At 45.8% G+C, this 21785-nt stretch overlaps 1 protein-coding gene across 1 annotated transcript in view; it reads right to left on the reverse strand.

Moving 5' to 3' along the window:
• The window catches only part of MTUS2 (microtubule associated scaffold protein 2), a 1571269-nt gene that overhangs the window by 422411 nt on the left and 1127073 nt on the right, over positions 1-21785 (reverse strand). Inside the window, exon 7 of the mRNA XM_069639493.1 lies at positions 7412-7608. Within this exon, the coding sequence (XP_069495594.1) occupies positions 7412-7608 (197 nt within the window). The remainder of the gene's footprint in view (positions 1-7411; positions 7609-21785) is intronic.

Raw genomic sequence — 21785 nt, forward strand, 5'->3', positions numbered from 1 at the left:
TTGAAAGTGGCTGTCAAGGCACTACACTTTAGTAGCGTTTGGAGGAGAAGGGGGTTACTGTTCAAATAAACACATATTGTAATTAATTTATCACAAACTAACACTATCTTAAGTAGTAAAATGCAGCATTTTTTCTGTGAAAGATTTTGCATTCCTGCTAGTCAGCTATGAAGCACTACTACAAAAAAACAGAACCACTGCAGTTTCCGATGGAAACAATCTTGAGAAAAGGGACAGAGCACCAAATTCCGGGACAGTCCCGCCAAAACCAGGGCGTCTGGTCACCCTACATATAACCCTTCTCTACAGCCTAAAACGAATGTTCAGTCCCCTCCCCCTTCTCTTACACGTGTTTGCATACATACCCGGCGATTGACCTCCATTTATAGAGATGATCATCAAAATGGCTACGGCTGCATGAAGCTCTAAAGGGAACTCCAAAATCCAGCAAACATTCAAGCTCTCCAAAGAGAAGAACAAGTTACTCTCTTACTTGGTAACGTTCTTTCGATGGGATGGTCCGATGACGTATTCCATATCTATGACAGTAATCACCACAGCTGTGCTGCTTCGGAAAATCTTTCGACGTCTGTGTCCTGCGTCGATGGCGTCGATGACGTCGATACGCCACCCTCCAGGACCTCCTCTGACGGCCGACGTCACTGGATGTTATAAGTAGGATGCACGACGCCCGTAGCCTCAGTTGTAGTTTTTTCCCCAGAACATGTGGCACCAGTCTTGTGCCAGTCTGACCACACAAAGCCTTGCGGAAACGTAAGCTGCAATCGCATAAGAAATACCGTAGCGGGGAAGGCAGAGAGGGAGCGATATGGACCACCAAACTCTCCAAGCAGGGGTCGTGACTAGCTGGGTGGTATTTTCACGGCAAAGACTTGCCCACTTCCGGGAGACTGTCCGGAGCAGTCCAAGCCGCCACCACCCTCCTCTGTAGAGCCATATGGAACGGCAGTACCAGGTCAGTTGGTGGACCGTGGTCGAGGATATCCGTAAAGTCATCCTGAAGAAAATCCCCTGGGGAGCAGACCACCCCAAGTACTCGGTGACCCTAGACATAAGGCGCCGGTACGAGGAGTCGGCATGAGTGCCAGGCTCAAGCCTACAAAACTCAAACTCCGGAGAGGAGTCCAGACCACTGGCGTCGTGCAGGGACTGACGCAGGTCCTCAATTTGACTATGGCCCGAGAGAATCTCATCTGGCACCGTGTCAGGAACCATGCCATCATCAGAGCCCTCATCCACCTCCGAAATAAACTCAAGATGGCGGTAAGAAGGCACAGAATGTGGAACAAAGCCATGCTTGACCTTGGCCAGAGCCTTTCTAGGGGGTTCCACCGTGCCCCGGGGCACCCCGTCAAAACAGCCTCGAAAGGCGTCGAGGGCGTCGAGTGAATCAGCGTCGACGCTGAACGCGGCGCCGTCAGCATCGACGGCGTCGACACAGGCCTCGAGGGCGGAGCCCGAGCGTGTCCCTCGATGGCCTGGGCGCCGATGGCGTCAACGACTTCTTCGGAGGCGGAGCCTCGAAAGAGTCCGTCGACGACCTTGGCGCCACAGGCGTCAATGTCTTCCTCGAAAACACCACAGGTGCACACGGTCTCGAGTGCGTCAAGGACCGGGACCTGGAACAGGCATGATGAGAACGATTCCCCTTGTCCGAGCGGGACCTTTCTCATGAATCGTGCCGACCACCCGAGCCCGAAGGCGTATGAGCGGTGTCTCTCGACCGATCACGACCGACCCCACTCAGAGGCGCGGACGGACCAGTGCCCTGCGATTCGAGAATCGCTAACATTTTCTTTCCAAAGGAAGCCCATTCCTCTGGGCGTCGCATGCTTGGTGGGATAAGCGACCCGCCGACGGGCGGAGTCCTCGGATGAGGACGGGGAAGGCGACCGATGACGGCACTTCCGGGAGTGCCTCGAAGAGGCAGAGGAGTGGTGGGACCTACTCTGGGACCGAGACCCACTGGACTTCCGACAACGATGCGGAGAGTCGCCCCTCGAATCGTCCATCGAAAGCCCCGCAGACCTTGACTTCTGTGGCTTGGACACGTTACCTACCGACAGTTTCTTCTTGCGCTCCCACAAGGCTTTGGATGTAAGCGATTGGCAGTCGACACAATCATCCGTGTCATGGGCCTCCCCGAGGCACCATAGGTAGGCGCTGTGCGAGTCCGTCACCGACATCTTGGACCCACAGTCCCCCCACTTCTTAAAGCCCGGACGCGGGGTGGAAGACAAGGTAGACATTTTACGAAGGATAACTTCACAAACAAACAGGTTCGAAGAACTGATAAAGAACAGAAACTCCAAAGAGTCGAGCGCCGAGTTCTCCAAAGCGAACATGTTCGCGGAAAAAACGGAACTGAGGCTACGGGCGTCGTGCGTCCTACTTATAACATCCAGTGATGTCGACCGTCGGAGGAGGTCCTTGAGGGCGGCGTATCGACGTCATCAACGCAGGACGCAGACGCCGAAAGATTTTCCGAAGCAGCACAGCTGTGGTGATTACTGTCATAGATATGGAATACGTCGGAGGACCCAATCCCCTCGAAGAATGCTTCACGAACGAGCGCTTTCATTTCCTTGGCACCATTGCAAGAAAGGTATCGCTGCACGCAAGGTACCCTGGGAGCTGGGGGTGGAGATAGACACGCAGGGCACACTGGGAGACATAGGCACGGATTGGGCAGGGGGTCTGGGCTTTAAATACAAAGCACTGGTGCTTGCAACACCACTTCATGTTCATTTTGAAGTACATGGCTTTAATTGAAAGGGTCCAGAAGAGACACGCACATTTAGAATCGACTCTGCTCGAGCAAGCAGTGCCCTTTACCAAGCTCTGGTTTGGCAGACAGACACACACAGTGTAGTCCACGCATGTGAAGCCAGCACCTTAATGACCTGCAAACACAGTTCTTTTGTTCTCAGAATAGCCTTTCCTTGTTGGTTGGCAGGACACTTCCAACTGAAAGATCTCAACCAGTTACCTAGGAAACCTGTGCCATTTTCCAAAGTATTTAGAATCAAGCCCCCTTTTAAAGTTTTTCTTTTACCTAAGATGCCTACTAGCATGACATGCAAAATCAATCTTTGCTTTAGGTCAATAGTCGCATGTTCTTAACAGCATGCATAACACAGAGCTGAGTTGATTTCTTACAGTGTGTGTCTGAGAGGTTTGACAGTACAATTGTGTTAAATAGGGGATGTTGCAGGCTTGCAATATTTTGCATTCTGGGACATATAGGGGGTCATTACGACCCTGGCTTAAGGGTTTAACGGCACTGTAAAAGGTGTCGGCGCCGTTAAACCCTTAATGCCAGATTTCGAGGTCCCTTTGCGGGACCCGACCTTAACGGCCGTTAAAATAGGGACCCGCAAAGGGACCTTGGTGCTAAGTACGGTACCGCAATTTGCGGTACCGTATTTAGCGCCTTCCCCAGTCCCATTATGCCCTATGGGGCAAAAATGGGAATGGGGAAGGGCCATGGTTCAATGGGGAATTACCGCCCCGCCAACCTTGGAATGGGGTGGTAATTCCCCATTGAACCATGGTGGGCCCGTTACAACACCGGCACCAACCATGGTGCTAATAGCGCCATGGTTTAGCGCCGGTGTTGTAATGAGGGCCATAGTTTTCCTTTCAGTGTGTGAAAAATAAAGCCACAGTGATCTTCCTTTACTTATCATGTTTCTATAAGAATTTACATGTCAGGTTGCTGCAATTTGTGTGTTTTGCAGGTAAACTGTATAGGACAGTATTATTGTAGGTGCTGACCAGGTTGAGTGACTGTTTCTGAAATCACATGTGTTCAGCAATGACTGTCAATCCTACGCCTTTTTTTCAATTTCTGCTGTAAAATGCGCTATTATTAAAAAAAACAGTCTTTGGGGATATTGCTTAACCACACCAATATCACTAGTACCTCCAACACTCAGTCTCACCCTAACACCCCCACCATCCAACCTCACCACTGCCACCTATCTTCAGCCCAGCACCAAACACCCAACCGGCCCAGCGTATCACACCCCACCCCCAACATGACCCAACCGTCTCACCCCAGCACTCAACCCACCCCAGCACCCAACTTCACCCCACAACGCACCCCACCTCTGAATCAAAGCCTTCTCCCACCCAGCTACATCCAGCAGCTATCTCCAGCACCCCCGGCACCCAAACTCATCCCAGTACCCGACCAGTCTACCTCAAAGTAGCACCAACCTGCCTTATCAGTAGCACTCAGCCCAAGACTCCAACTTTCTCTCAGCCGCCCACCCACCCCCTCCTGTTAAACAATGACCCAGCCAGGTGACCATATCATAAAGTATCTGCATCTAAGTCTTGAAGGTACAATTATAAAATTCAGAAGCCATTTTAGCCTCAGCTGAATTGCATTCTGTTACTTGTAGTCTTCCATTCAAGATCAGGAAAAATAACAATAAAATCAATATTTTTGTTTATCGTATTTCTGACTTTTTATATATACACGGCAGATTAGTTTATTATGATTTGTGTAGATTGCAAGTTATGAATATGAAACTCAGTATTCCTGAAAGTTAAACACATTTCTACCAACTACAGATGGGGAAATATGCGGTCAAGTTCCTAAATTGCAGACTAACTTCAAATCCCAGCTTCACTACTTAACTGATGTGTGTGGTCGTGGGCAAATCTTGTTGTCTCTGAGCTTTATCTGACAAAATTAGAAGTCCCTAGAAGTGATTTAGCTTACGCTGTTAACTACTCATAAAAGCTATACTCGCGGCATTGCTCCCTATATAGCAATAAGTGCCCACCCCAAAGTGGCAATATTTGCATTTTCTTTAGTCATGCCATAAGGCCTTTTTAAATTGTGTTGTGAATGTAAAGATATTTTCCTTTGGCTGTAATGATGATTTGGTTTTGATGTGAATGGGGTGTGGTTTTGGTTCTGATGTGGTTAGGGGAGTGCTTGTAATATGTTTGTGATTTGGATGTCATGTGTATTATGTCACGTGGTTGTGATGTGATTGTGGTGTGGCTGTGGTTTGGTTGTGGAAATAGCATAAATGTGCTCGGATAGAGTGATAAGTTGTTAAAAATCTTAAATAAAATATATTTTGTGGATTACTACCATTGCATTAGTCAGGTATACCAGTCATTAGTAACTGTGTCCTCCAAAAGCCGACCCAGCACAATGACAATGCTCCCTGTTGTGACTGTTTGCCCCCAGTCTCTTAGTTGCATGAACTGCTCACATTGAGGTGTAGAGGTGCAGGAGGTGCAGGTGCAGAAACCGAGAAAGCAAAATGAGTGCCAAGATAGCAATGAAAAAGGAGAGAGCTGCAGAGTTCCACTCCCCGTGGACTGGGTTGAACAAATGTCTTCTTTCTTTGCTCCTGGCTCCTATGATGCACCCCTGAAACCTGTTGTCAGGGTGCCATTTGGCCAATAATGGGACAAGTCCAGCAGAGGATCAGCCAGGTTTTCTGGCCAGACAGCAGCATCACCTGCTCCCGCTCAGGGTTAACGCCTCCGCCATGAGGACATTTGGGAGAAGAGCATTGCGAGGTCTGGCTACTAAATGTCGACAGATCACTGTCAAAGTCCTTCAAATGCACATGGTACCAGTTTAGTGGGGGCTCGGGTTGCCATTTTAGAAATCCACCAGATGTAGCAGGGGGGCTCTGGTTTCAATATGTGCTCTGAAAAGGACTATGCCACATGTGAAACCCCACCAAAGATTCAGGGATGGTTTCCCCTCTTGTTAGGTATGTAATGATTTTGATTAATCTGTTGATACATTGGTTGCTCATTAAGTTGGGACCCCTGATTTACTGTCCCCTAACATACAATCCAACCCCACAATTCTGGGGGAAAGCAACAGGCTAATTTCAGAATAACTATTTAGTTTTATTTAATTAAAATAAATGCAAAGGTGGTCCCCAAGATGTATGCAGGGGAAGTCACGACACTATTACACAATCACAGGCAGCTTGTCTACAAAAACGAAAATAACCTGCCTGTATAAACTCCATGCGTGGCACACACCTCTAAGAAAATGAAAGCCTGTGGGGAAATAAAAATGTTTTATTAAAAAAAAACATGTCCCTTGCATTCCCATTAACTGGTATGGGGTTACATATGCCCCGTCCCTGCTTGTTTTTATTCTGTTATCATTACATGGACTTGTTTTTTTAGGGAGTGGCTGAAGGAAAGATGAGGTATGGATGTCCAATAAGTGGGACATCGAGCATAAGCCCGTAGTTAAACCTGATGGTCACCTCCCTTTAAGGGAGGTGACCATCCCATGCAGGTGTATTCGCTTGGTGCATACATTCTAGAACTACAGGAGCCCCTCTCGCACATTTGCATGCAGGAAATGCAAACCCAGGTCAAGGTGCCTGTGAAAACATAGACTTTGAGGTAGTCAGTTTTTACATTAGGATCACACTGAAAGAGAAGCAAGTATTGCATGTGGTAATTACCGGGTTCAGTATTCACTGAATCCTCATGAAGTGTTACGGCACTCCAAAACGGGAATACCGATATGGTCTGCATGACTCATCATCATGCAGCCCTACCAGACCACCCAGTAACTATTGCATGCAGTAACTGTAAATGTGTTTGGAATTACTGGGTGTAATACCTCAAAACTCAAGATCAGGCCTTAAGTGTTATACGGTTGAAATGCTTTCTGGGGTTGTATCGATTTTTCTTCTCCATGAGACCTAATACAAAGTCCCGCTGAGATATACAATGCTATTTTCAGCAAAATCTGGCGCCAACTTCAAGGACTGCAGGCACCATCATTGTGCACCTGTGTTGGCTGGTCTTGTGGGGATCCTTCGGTCACTTCCATGCAGAGGTTCTCCTGGCTTTGTGTTTTAGGATTGTCAGTGCATTCATTTAAAATAAAGACCAAAAAGGTGTCCTTAGCAAAGCATTGTAAAATCATCCATCACAAGCGCAATTTAGCAAAAGCTGACTAGAAGTGCTGGACAATCAGTAGTATTCTGAATATGGTCCTATAATCTTCCGGAACACACATGATGGTGTTCTTGAAGTAATCAGTAAGACATACTAAATTCGTCAGGAAAAAACTTGGTGATGCTCTAGAAGTATTCAGCAAGTCATTCCAAAATCATGCCCAATTCATCAGGAACAAACATGTTTCTATGGCAATGCTCTTGAAGTAATCAGCAAGTCATCCTAAAATCATCAGGAACAAAAGGATTTATAAAATGGTAATGCTCTTAGCAATCGGCAAGTCATCCCCAAATCATCACACACAATTCTGAGACTGATGACTTTAAGAGTGTGATGATGTCAAAATGACTCCAGGATGGTCTCTAATATCATCCCTTTAGACCAGGGCACAGTTCCCATCCAAACATGTCTGCACGCTTACCTTCTTGAAAAAGTGCTGTGTGGCCACAGCAAACACCTCAAAGCCCCGGCTGGCTCTCTTCAGCTCCTCTTGAACGCACAGGAGCTGGCGGGACTGCGCTTCACATTTCTCCTTGAGTCGCTGCACAAGCTGCCGGTCGGGCTCTGGCCTGGCGTGGAAGCCGTTTCTCGGGATGCCCGGTCTGGGCTTCGAGTGTCCTGCAACGACAAGAGCATTTCAGAGTGGACACAGCACGACAGCCTTCCATTTTGTGCTCATTCTAGATTTCATTTTGAAAAGTACAAATATGTACAGCGATATAAACAATGTCAATGTTCAATCACGAACATGCCTAATTCAGAAGCCATTGCCAGCCACACGTGTCTCTACCTCCAGATGTATTTGAGGGACTTGTGGCCTAGTCGAACTTTATGTTTGCTATCCTTTTAGGAATAACTTGAGGATTGAGTGAAAAATGTTACTGTAGAAGCAAAGAAACCAGGCCAATATAATTAAGGCAAGATGGTTTATTGCATATTATAAAGGCTGGATGTAGGAGACCCACAACCATCTCCCAGAGCAGCATCGACTGATCTCCACTCAAACAGTAACATTCTATAAACAAAGCATAAAAACTTTCATGGTGTCATCACTAGACAGGGTTCTATATAGATACATAATCTGCCCAGTTAAACACCATAACACCCCCCCCTCCCTTATCAAATATAACAAAACATGTTCACACAACAAATGAATTTAGATGTACAACTATTACACTAATATGAATATAGCATGGGATACACACCCTAAGCTACACGGTTGAGACAAGACATGTGCATCTCCTCAGCAGGTCTTATCCCTTACCTTTGCAACTCTCGCCAAACTCCACACCTGTCCACTCTCCAATTTCACAGCTCCCTCAAAAACTTGTGCAACCCTAACAGGCTCTGAATACAACAGATCACCCTTCTTTATGACCGCTTTCCTTATCCTGACCAGATCACCGACTTCAACTGTCGTTCTCCTTCGAGGAAACTTCTCATTGACCTCTTTGATCCTCTTCTTCTTTCATTCATCCATACTCCTTTTCACTTCCTCCACCACTTTTTCTGTCTCTCTCGCCCGACCTAACCAAGCCGGGGACAACATCGTACTACCCATCCGTCCTCTCATTAACTCAAATGGGCTGACTCCTGTTTCAGCGTTTGGGGCCATCCGCAAAGCATACATTTGTTCCTTTACAGCAACCTTCCTGACTAGCCCACTCGCAACTGCATTCCTAATGCCTTCCATTATACAGCGGTTGACCCTTTCAATCATACCATTGGCTTGAGGATAATATAATGCCGTCTTTTTATGTTTGACACCACATTTGTACATGTACTCCTGAAAGAATGCTCCCATAAACTGTGGGCCATTGTCCGTCAACACGCTTCTGGGCAACCCTTCCCTCTCAAATATTTCGTCCAAAAATGCAACAACTGAATGACCTGTGACGGTGTCCAGTCAATTCGTCGACCTCAAATTGGTCGAATGACATTTGGTCGACGCAATTTCGTCGAAAACCATTTCGTCGATTTTTTTTTTTAAATTATATATATTTTTTTGGGTGTTCGTTTAGGCAAAAAAAGGTTTTTTAAGGCAAAAAAGGGGGGTTGGGGGGGGACCCCCCAAAAAAATAAAAATAAATAAAGGGTTAAAATAGAAAAAAAAAAATTTCGACGAAATGGTTTTCGACCAATTTGCTTCGACCATTTGTCTGGTCGACCAATTTTTTTCGACGAATTGACTGGCAACCCCTGTGACTTCTCTCAATATTTTGAACTCCGTCCACCTCGAGAACCTATCCACTAAGGCTAACACAAACCTACCTCGGCCTCTACCCATATCCGCTGGTCCCAAAACATCCATGGCAAGATCCTGCCAGACACCATTGGGACTTTGAACTCCACTTACAGGTTGCACCACAGCAGAAATACCTTTTCCCGACCTTACGCAATCTATACACCCTCCTACAGTCTTCTCAATCTCGCGGTCCATACCTGGCCACCAATAATCAGCCTTAATCACCCCTTTGGTTTTATACGTCCCAATATGACCTTGATGGGCAATAGCTATAAGTCTTTTCCTTAGGCACACAGGAACAGCTAGTTTGTCCCATCAATATATCAGCCCATCTTTCACTGAAAGTTCAACTCTCACCTCCCAGAGAGCTCGTTCTTCGCCAGATAATAATCTCTTCTCCGGCCAGCCATCTTTAATGAAACTCGATACGCGCCTCCACATCTCATCAGATAAAGACGCTTCAATCCATTCTTCTTTGTGCAGCACACCTTCAACCATGGCAAAAACCATGTTCTCATTCACAACTAACCCTTCCTCATCATCCTCATCTTTGACTCTTACTCTGGATGCATGATCAGCCTGCACATTATCCTTACCAGCCACTACTTCAATGTTAAACTTGTGACATTGCAGTCTTGTCACCCAACAGGCAACCCTTCTAGACAACTTGTCCAAACCTTTGCTTTCAAAAATGGCCTTCAATGGTTTGTGATCCGTTCTCAATACAAATTCCTGTCCCCACACAAAGTTTCTCAGCTTTTCTAACCCCCAATGACATGCCAAGGCCTCTTTTTCCAACACAGAATAATTTAGTTCAGGACCTCTCAACATGCGTGATGCATGCAACACCACTGACTCTCCCCCACCAATTCCTGCTTGTGACATAACCACTCTGATGCCAGTATCGCTCGCATCAACAGATAATATCGTCCTCTTCTTGGTATCATACATTGGCAGTGGCTTGGCCATATCGATTTGGGACTTGATCTCAACAAATTCTCTTTCACATTCTCCATCCCAAACAAACTCCACCCCTTTCCTTAACAATGCTCTGAGTGAGTGCACTCTATCAGCATAGTTTTCTATGAAACGGTGGTAAAACTCTATTGTTCCCAAAAATGATCGTAACTCTGCCTTATTCTTCGGAGACTGCAATCTTTTTATACCATCTACTAGAGTTTTCTTGGGTTTCAGGCCTTCTTCCGATATTTCATGTCCTAAATATTCTACAACCTGAGTGGAAAAAACGCATTTCTCCCTACGCAAGGTAATGCCTCGTGCTCTGTATATATCCAAAACCGTACACAATTTCCTTTTTAGCTACTCTTCATTACTTCCACAAATCAACACGTCATCCTGAAAGCACCATACATTTGAAATACCTTTGAACAACCCATCCATGACTTTCTGGAAGACCGACGAAGCCGATATTAACCCGAATGGCAGAGCGCCGAAACTGGTAGATGCCTTCGTATGTAATAAAAGCCGTCAGCTTCCGTGATTCTACATCTAGGTTAATCTGATGATAAGCACTCGCCATGTCTAATTGGGCAAAGTACTTGGCGTTCCCTATTCTAGTCAAGAGTTCTCCCATATTTGGGAGCGGATGCCGGTCTGCTACTACACACTGATTTCATTCTCTCAAATCTATACATACCCTCAAATCACCACTCGACTTTTTCACGACCACCCCGGGAGAAATCCATTCAACCGCCTTCGCTGGTTCAATTATCCCAGCTTTCTCTAGTTTCTCTAACTCCACTCTCACAGCATCACGCATTGACACCGGCAACAGCCTAAGTTTTGCAGCCACAGGCCTGCAACCATCCCTCAAAACAATCTTATGCACCATCCCTTTTAAGCACCCAACTCTTTTGTTAAAAACTTCAGGATATTTGCCGATTAGACTCTTGGGCTCGTCATCCATACCGCACTTCACAGATATTCTCTCTACATTCAACACTTGTTCTTTGCTATTAGGATCTAATTTAATACATAGACCCCTTTGCTCTTTCCATCCCAACAAAGTCTCACCTTTCTTGGTGATGTACAATTTGCCATACGTAGTTCTGTCTTTAAATTTGAACGTTGCTGGGCAACAACCCAACACATCAATTCTGCTGCCACTATATACCCCCGGAGTTTTGTCCGACGGGCTTAAATCATCCATCCTACCCCTAATAACATTTTCATATACAGCCTTTGACATTAAGGTAATTTTCGAACATGAATCTGCCAACATTTTAACCTGGCAACCGTTTACCTCCACCCAAGCTGAAGGATGTTCGCATTCATCAATTTCTGAACATTGAACCATATTTACAGTAACAATTTCATTTTCTGAACCTTCATATTCATCTGAGGAGGGTCCATCAACCTCCTCGACTATCATAACACTCCTCCCAGCTCTGACACTGTAATTGGAACAACAATTTTCAAAATGTCCCCATTGTTTACACTTATTACGCAAAGCTCTTCTCCCAGGGCATATCGGAGAGTTAGTTATGTGATGGGCACTCCCACACCTAAAACATAGGCGTTCCTCTCTCCTTTTCCCCCTTGTGCATTCTCTCTTTGCGTAGCCTTATTGGCTACTGGGACATTATTGCCACCTTTCCCTTGGTACATGTCGCCCCGTTTGGACGTTTTCCCTTTCCTTTTCTTCTGGTCCTTGACTACATCTCTTTTTCTATCACCAACTTTCAAGACTTCAGTCTGTTGAAGAGTTTTGGATTCTTTCACAACAAGCTTTGCCACACATTTCAAAGTATGCTCAATTCTTTTTGCAATGCCCACTACTTTATCTAAGCATGGATCATCATTTAGCCATATTTCCTCTCTAATTTTGTCATTTGGCAGTGTAACATGAACTGATCTCTAATATGCTCATCCAGTTTTTCCCCAAACTTGCAATTAAGTGACAAATGCCTCAGCGCAGTAATGTATTCCTCCACAGTCTCACCGTCATGCTGGTATCTCATACCAAAGTGGTAAGGTTCCAACACAGTACTTATCTTTAGTTCAAAATGTTTGTCCAGTTTCCCCAATGCCAAATCAAAATCATTTGCACCTTCCTCAACATCTAATTCACTCAAATCTGGTAGAGTTTCAAAGATTCTCTGCCCTTCATACCCGAGAAGGTGCATGAACATGGACACCTTTCTCTCAACTGACATGCCATTACCACAAGTAGCCTTCACATAATGTAGGAACCCTTTCTTCCAGGGCCCCCACTTGATCCTAGGAGGGCCAGGGGTGGGCAACAAGATTTGTGGGCCCGGAATGCCAGACAAAGCCATGGCACTGGTATGATGTCAGTCGCACACTGTTGCACTTGTGTGCACACAAATGACTAGCAATGTGCAGGACGTTGGTATGTTCTCACCTCTGGGTTTTCACAGCGTTATTCCCCAGTTGCTAAATACGTCCCTCGTTGCCGCCTCCCACAAGTGGCCCTAGGCGGATGGTGACGCTGCTGCCTTCCTTACCGTGACGCACGTGCAATATAACTATTTCCATCCAAATGCACTCTGACCTAATGCCAAACGTTGATCTGCTTTCAGGAAATCTGCACTCTGACGTAAGTTTGCTCTCTGGGGTTTCTCCCTTCCGGATATGTGGCATGGCATCTACCATGCCTCTCTCCTCCCGATGCACTGGGAATCGCTGGGTGGAGCCCGGACCCACTTACTTACTCGTGACGCGTCACGCTACACAATCGCGGGTGCTTTACTCGAGCGCAAGCCTCGAGCGCGAGCACAGCTTCCCTTCGTGCTCTCGAGTCGGGCTCGCACCATCCCCGAAAAACGACTCCAGAGGGCCGGCAGACCCGGTGCGCTCTCACCTTCCTCACTTGCACTCGAGGGAGCGGCCACCGAGGGAGCAGCCACCGAGGGAGCGCGGGTGGTCGCCGGCACCGGGCGCTCAGAGCGGCCCAAGAGATCGCCGGCACCACACAAGACCGGCAGGTCCGCGGGATCTGGATGCAGCTCAGCAGTTTGGTGCCAGGTAGGACCAGGGCGCAGTGGGCTATTCCGGACAGCACGGCTCTGTCAGAAAGGCCTCTCGGTCGAGGGTCTCGAATCTTGAAAGTGATTAGTAATCCAGCAGCTGCTTCACCTCTGCATTACATCCCATCCTCGTTGCCATGTGTAGAAGCAAAGAAACCAGGCCAATATAATTAAGGCAAGATGGTTTATTGCATATTATAAAGGCTGGATATAGGAGACCCCCAACCATCTCCCAGAGCAGCATCAACTGATCTCAACTCAAACAGTAACATTCTATAAACAAAGCATAAGAACTTTCATGGTGTCATCACTAGACAGGGTTCTAAATAGATACAGAAGCTGCCCAGTTAAACACCATAACAGTTACCTCAATTGCCAAATGCGAGGTTTGCAAGGATGGAAGCCTCCCAGGACTATGAAAGCAAGTGGGCCAAATTTGAGGAACTGTACACCCCAAAAGGTCTGGGTTTTTTTTCACTCGTCTTTCTTTCTGACTTTTTTTCTCATGATCTTTTTTTTCTTGTGGGTATCTTCCTTCGCCACATTTTACTTACCCTGCTTAGTGGATATATTCAGGTCACCGAATTTGGTTGGAACAAAAAATTTTGAAAAAATAAAAGGAAATCACTGCCAAGAATGAAAACTAGAGCTGGTAATTTTGTAAAATGTTACCACAAATATGCGCAATCAGATTGTTATAATGGATACACTGTGGTAGTTGTTTCCATACTAAGTAACTAGCGTTAAGCCTAGCAAAGAATGCTGGAGTCTTTCCACCCACGGTTACTTCAGTAAGTTGTCAACACCCCTCCCCCCTCTGCAAGGAAACTGCACTGGCACTCGTAGAGCAACACATCTGTGAAAGATTAATGTGCATATATAGAGAGAGACTGTGCTAAAGTTACTTTGGAGATCACACAGGCAATCCATATTTTCACACCCAATACGTTTGAACTATATGACCAACTCTCAGAAAACTTTCCTATACTTGCAGGTACAGTAAATATTGCCTGATTTGTGAAGTTTGGTGAACAGGGGTGACTTATTTTAAAATTGAACACGGGCAGACATGTCTTGCAATAATACAATGCAACACCATTTAATGGAGGGAGATAACATTTAGTGATATTTTGCGCATGCTCAGTAAATTCCTTTGAATTTGGGATAGAACATATTTGAAAATGGTATTACAGATACCAGCAAATCTCCTAGAACGCCTCTGCTGAGCCAATGTCATTCCCAGAACTGGAATTAGCATTCATATACCTTTCTTTTTTTTCTTTTTTTTCTGCTGCCTCTCCCTTTTTTTAAATAAATCACTGCATTTGATAATGGTATACTGATGATGACGTAATGATGTCATGTTATGAACACTTGCCTGTGTTAATGTATATCACATGTCACCACATTCAACACTCACTCAATCACTTGTCACTCTGCACTTTGCATGGTCATGTTTGGATATGATGACTAATATCTGAACAGACAAATGTATATATAATAATGACTGTAGCATTGATAAAGACTTTGTAATGGTCGAAACACGTCTCAGACCCACAGTGATAAACTTCTTAATGTATCAAACCAAAACGAGTGGACCAATATTTCATTGTTAAAACAAAGGGAGCACATAAGAAATGTGTAAAGCGCCAAGTGTGGAGGAACCCAACCCAAACACTCTGTGAGGGTATTAGAGGTAACGGAAGATGCATCTGAGTATTGTAAGGAAGACATGGTATCAAACAGTGAAGACAGACACAAGTGATCACAGTTCAAAGGTGTTTATTGAAGTTGAATGCGTTGGTTGAATGCCTATCTAACCTAAATCTAAGGGAGGGAGCAAGCCACGACCATCAGAAAATAATAATGCAGTCCTAGTCGAGTCTCTGTCAAAATAAAAGGACCCATACTAATAAACCTATTGCCAATCCTTACTTCTATACCTTTCTGGTGTTAGATACCTGGTAGTAAGAAACTGAATCTCCCATGGTGCACTGTCCTCGGCCTCCAGATGCTACAGGGCTGACATTATCACATTCAGAGATTTTCAGAACCAAGGTAACACATGCTCCACTCAGACCGGAGCTGGAGCAGCGCCTTCCTGTCTCTTTAAGGTCAAAGTATTATTTCATTGCTTTAAACTTCCTACTGCCCTAGTCACCCGAAACAACATGATTCCACAAACTCTGTCTGAAGCAGTCTGCAGTAGCTTCTGATAACTGTTCAAGTCTGGCTTCTGCTCTCCGAAAGTTCCCTGGCAGACGAATTGCTACCCACTAGCCCTGTGCCACGATGCCAGGGTATGGGAAAAAGGGGACTGCGGGATTATCATCTTGAAGACTGGGACATTGGGACTTTTATCAGTGTCACCTGGCATCCAAAACGGCAAATGCTCTATACATTTCACAATTCACCTGAAACTGGAATCTGCTTTTCGTGGTCCTTCATAATGGTTTAAAACGGTAGAATTTGCAGCCAGAAACTACATCGCCCAAAATGCACTGTGTTGAGCTACTGGGAAACCCAAACAAAGCATATGCGGCAAGTACCAGCATTTCTGAAGCTCAAAGCTAGGAATCCAAAAACTACAGCCCCCAAAATGTACTGTCCTGACCCACTGGGAAACCTAAAGCCAGAATCTGCATGTTCAACCTTACTGATGCTGTTATGCCATACATCAAGGAATCAGAAATTCCCACTCTCTGTAGCTCCAAGTCCATAGATGGCTTCCGTTTTAAAAGTTCCTGGTTTCCTCACTTTCTTGTTCAACATTAAGATACTCAAACAGGGAACAGTGTTTTTGCCAAAGCTGTTGAGAGTGATCTTCTGCTCTTTCATTTCCCACTATCAGCAGATGCTCATGTAAGACGTCGAGCTAAATGTCCCGCCAAGTTCTTTTTTGCTCCACTTTCTTGCAGATGTTCATCACATTGTCCGCAGGTGGCAGGAGGGCCGGGGAAATGCTGTTAGTAGCCTGGCTGTGGAGTCCTTCATATCATTGTCTCTCCGGGGGTCTCCCTTTAGAGTGGAAGGTCTGCATTGACCACGCCTTGCTGCACTTTGTAACTTGATGTCTCCTCTGCTCCTAGATTCCCGGCTTCATTATGGGGCTGTCTGCTGCCTGCTGGCCTCCTCAGATACTTCTCGACCATTCCTTGATGGGCGCACTTTCCATGTTGACCTTCGCGTGGACCTCTAAAGAGTAAATGCTTCCTTCCTCGGAAAGTGTGAGCACCTCCTTCCCAGCCACGGTTCTAGTCGGTATTGTCACAACAATCTTGGGAATAAAATGGTGAATGCGCGTACTACGCATTCTTCAGATACACAAATACTGAATCCCATTTTACCAACGGAGGGGAGCGGGGGGGGTGTTGGGGTCCCCTCCCCCCCGCTCCCTATGTTCAGTAAAATGGGATTGGGGGTGGCAGGGGTGTCCCCCGCTGCCATTACATGGATTGTGAGGGACAATAAAGTTAAACAAAATCAAAATAAATAAGGGACCCTGCGGCAGCAGTTTCCGGCCACGTTGGGAATAGGGAACTGACATCACAGGGGAGTGGGGGGGCAGTCGAGGCACCGAAAAGAAGTGTGCTGGCGAAAGATACGTAGGGGCAAGGAGGTAGCAGGGAAGGGGGATGTGGGAAAAAGTGATCTATGGGATCACTGCGCGTCTCCATTTTCGGATTCGACATTTTTGGCGTAAAAATGTCTGGATGCACTGTGTTCACTTAGATCCTTCTTCTCTACCTACTGCACTTCCCATCAGGACTAATGAGTGGCGGCTCAGTTACTGCTATGTTGCTACTGTATTTTGCTCCCTCAGTTGCAAACAATTATTTGTTTTATTGAGGCCGCAGGTATCTCACCGCCTTTTATTTCCACTTCCTGTGTTTCTTCTCTACTCTCTGCTCCGATGCAACCCTCCATGAAGTTGCCTCGTTCGCTTCAGGAAGGGTCTTGGTTGCGCTTTCTCCATGTGCTCCATTGACCTGAATTGATGTCACATAATCTTAGGCCCCGTCCCCATGAGGGCCTGTGTCGCCTCCTTGCAGCCACCACTACCGCTAGGCATGGTATTTCTGCAAGCCTCAGCTCTGGCGCCACCTCCTCAAGCACCCCTTTGTAGATCAGTGTGCTCTGGTTGGGCACTTGTGAAGCTGTGGACATGTGCGCGTTCTGCTCCAGGGGCGGGGGTCACTTCAGCTTTCTTCCTCTACACTGCTGTGGGCGGTAGGTAGGCAGCAGGCATTTCCACGTCCTGCACCACGCCCCAGGTTTTCGAATCTGCCTGAGGCTTGGCTTCTTCGTGTGGTGGGAAGGGAAGCCGGGAGGAATCCTCTACAGCCAAGACTCCACGTTTACGAAATACAAACATTTGTCCTGGTCCCACATTCGATCTGGGCTTTTTCTTCCCTGGAGTTTGACATATGATGAGGCTTCCCCTCTATGACTTGGCCTCACAGATTATTGTGCAGTCTTCAATAGCACAAGTGAAAGGTCTAATATCCTAATGTGGCAGCAGAGAATTATGTTATTGAAAAGCATAGTTGGTAAACAATAATTCAGTTATACATTATTGGTATCAGGTAATATTATCCCTATAAATAAGGTCGCCATACATATAGTCGCTGGGAAACGGCACTGGCGACCTTATTTATGGGGATAATATATGGGGTAAATGGGAGCGGTGATTGCGGATGTGACCCCGCTCCCTTTAAAAAAATATGGGGTTTGCAGGGGTGTCTCCTGCAGGTTGCATATGGTAATATCGGCGCAAAATAATTGCACCTTTCTTGTATGGCAACATTTTTGCGGGAATATTAGCACATGGAACCAAATTATTTGGCTAATTATTCCAACAACACTTGTGGCTGATTTTGTCCACTGTGCCCGCGACTTCAGTGGATTGTTAGGTTTACGCAGTAAGAATGAGAAAGACCTTGCAGGACTCTGGAAAGCTGAACTACATGGGATCGTACCCATCTGCAAGCACATAACAATCTAACAGCGCTTCATGTTTCAGCAGAAACCCGGGTTCTGCAGAGCAAAGACGCTGACACTTGAATGACTTGTGTCACTTTCCTTGGAGCAGTGTTCAGTAACCGGCAGCTCGCCACGTGTTTCAGATTATGAATCCAATGATGTCTCAACTCTGACTATGCTGGCTAGAGCTGATGGGAGTTGTAGTCCAAGATATCTGCAGAGCCAAATGTTGCCGACCCTGACTTGGAAGAAGACTCTTATCCTGTAATGGAAATCTACTCTTGCTAAGGTACCAGGCCTTTCACCAGTCCTCGAAAGCAAGAAGAAATGGGTTTCGAGATTCCAATGAACCAATCGTGCCATCTTATTGGGTAACTATTTTATACATCCTGTAGCCCAGGGTAGTTTATTCCACTGTAGTTTAATAATAAAAAATAATAATTTTGCATTTATATAGTGCTACTGACCTCGGAAGGATGAAAGGCTGAGTTTGGCCCTGCAGGGATTCGAACCTGCTTTAGCAGGCTATGCACAGATGTCAAAGCGAGTGCTCACACTTGACCGACATGTTAAACTTGGTTTAACATGAACCAAAGGACCAGACTCTTTCAAGAATCATGGGGTCCAATTTCCCTTTAAATGTGCCATGTGGCTCACAAACTGGATGGCTTTGAATTGTTGGTGTATCTTTCTACTAGATGCATCTCAATCGCTGTTGCCGTGATTAAGGACATTCTGGGCCAAGCTGAGCTTGTCCTCCATACTGGGTGGTACACTGTCCTTTTCAGGCACCTTCAATGTTGATTTGTATCCATTTTGCTGAGCTGCTTTGACAAAGGGCCAGCATGAACGTGAAGTGTGTAGCCATGGGTGTAATTTTAGGGGGGGGACGGGGGTGTTTGTCCCCCCCAACTTTCATGGCACACCATTTTGTCCCCATTCATTTGGCTGGGGCACCTTTTCCTCAGATGTCATGTCCCCCCCAACATTTTCAGCAAAGTTACTCCACTGTGTGTAGCCGGTCCGCCCAGCAACTCAGACCTGCCGGGCGGGAGGGCACCCGCCCACCAGCCTTGTACTTTGCCGGTCCGGAAACAACGGTGCCGGTAAGCTTACCGGCACCGTTGTTTGCGGACCGGCAAAGTTGTAATGAGGGCCAATGAATTGGTTATATGAAGTATTGGCGCTAAGCGATTGGGGTTTAGCGCGCTGACACACACAAGGACAAGAGAAAGTTTGAATACATTTAAACTAAAGCTTGATTAGGTAATTCAAAAAAATATATTTTTTCAGATTTAGATTTCGAATTTGTGGAAGAATTGCTCAAGAACAATGGTTCAAACCTGAACTTATACAGTGAAACATATTGGGTGGGACATGAAATATGGTTCAATACTGATCAATTTGTGTCAAGTTAACATGGTCGAACATTAGTTCATTGGGTCGACTAAAACTAGCATTTGCATTAATAGTGTCCCAATTTATTTGAAGTAGTGTTGGTGAACTACTAATGTGTTTTAGTATAAGGGAATTTTTTAGGAGGAATTACAATTAAATCCTAGGGATCATCTTAGCTTGTTTGCATATGTAACAGAAAGATATGATGATTGCTACTACGTCTTATGGAAAGATTCGATGAAGTTTAGACCAATTTCTGATTTGCATTTGTTTCTTTCATTTGTTCTTGTTTTTTATAATTTTTTCAATATCATGTACTGATTCCACGCTCCGCAACGTTGTGACACATCAATGGTTGGCCATTGGTTTGTATGAATTTTGATTATATAATTTCTTAAATATTTTTCTTTTAATTATTGTTCTTGTGGTGGTAAAAGCCCTGAGGAGGACATTTAGTTGCAAGGTCGAAACACGTGTCGGCAAAGTCCACTTATTATATGAAGATTGAGAAATTAAAAACAATTCCAAGAGACTGTTCAACTAGTTTTGAATCTTACTATCAGTGTGTCATTTAGTATTAATTACGCATTGGCGCAAAATGGTAAAATCTCTTCACTTATGACTTATATAGCTTCATAGGGCTTGAAGCTATCTCTTTTCCAGACCTCATGCAGCCTACCAGTGCCAAGTTCAACAAATGAGTGGTTTATTTTACTAGGAGGGTGGTCAGCGCAGTGGAACACTAGCCCCAAGGTTTTTGTAGATTAGTATGATACCAAGTCCCCATGAGTGTAGTTCCCAGGCTCTCACCATTAAAACATGTAGAAATAATTATCTGCAAAGATGGAATTAGTCTGTGTGCAAGTGTTATGATAATGAGTGGATGGGGAGAGCAGCATTTTCCGCAAACATAATATTTACCAGGTACAATGAGAAAGAACTGCAGGACTGGCAGCTCACACTAGAATCGGCATGAGTCATTGACCTCTACAAGGTAGGCATTTCACATGCCTTAAACAACTGCCTTTCAATCTTTGACTTTGTGCGGGAGGGACGCGTTCCCCTCTGCTCCCTGGTTCCAGCCTCCTTCATTTCCTGATCTACATAGTCCTGGTAATTCGTCCCTTCTCGCCAAGAGCGAGCCACCCCCTTTGGTACTAGGAAGGTGAGTTCGCTACGCAAAATACTCCATAGGGGATTGGGTAAGTGGTAAAGTGGGATGCCACTTGGGTGACCACCCCTTAGGGGACAAGGACTCCCCAGTCAACCAATCTGTAACACCTCCCTTACTACCAATGTCCCAAATGATTGTTGCATACATGGGAACTGATAACAATATTGCAGAAAAGGGTCCATTAAATGTGTTTGGTTGTGCTGATGACACCTCTTGGAGGCCTGAACCGCAAGACCAATGGGATTTTCTTTCTCTCATTGCAGGGAGAGACATATAACGGACAAGACTCTTTCCTGGGGTACAGGTGCCCATGTGGAACAAGTCGACTGATGGGGGCCAGCAGTAGAGATGCTAGGACGTATACGTGGTGGACGGAGAGATTTGGAAGCACACAGAACTCTGCCAATCCCAGGAGCCGTGGAAGCCCTGAGTCCCGAGCTCTGCAGACCAAAGAGACCGAAGTGCAATCAAGACAGAAGACCGGCATTCCAGAACCAAGGCGTCTGGAGAAAGCAGAAGGCGACCGAAGAATCGAGAAGTGCGGTTTCCTGGATGGATGAAGTAGCCTCCTCCCCTAACGGCAGACACTGCAGAAAAGCCAGTATGTGGTTCCCAATAAGTAGAGGCAGGAGGATGGTGGGACACCGGGTCCATCCGCAGGAAGGTCAGAACGCTAAGTAAATAGATCAACTATTCATGGGGCCAGGTGGGGATATAAAAAGGCAAAGATTGAGAGAAAAACCCAAAGAGGGTGAAAGTGAAATTAATATCCCGAAGAGGGCCATACAAAACCAAAGAGCAAGCAGAACACTCCAAGGGGAGCAGCTAAACAAAACAACCCATGAGGTGTTACCGTATAGCCATAAGAGAGACAAACACTCGAAGGGGATGAAAGCGAAAACATCTCATGTGGGATAACTGAATATTTACAAGACAGGAAAACACCATGAAAGCAAGACCAACAACCCATAAGAGGGTACCAAGA

Source organism: Ambystoma mexicanum, chromosome 7q (genome assembly GCF_040938575.1).
Source record: "Ambystoma mexicanum isolate Mex_15411 chromosome 7q, UKY_AmexF1_1, whole genome shotgun sequence".
In the NCBI taxonomy this organism is placed as follows: Eukaryota; Metazoa; Chordata; class Amphibia; order Caudata; family Ambystomatidae; genus Ambystoma; species Ambystoma mexicanum.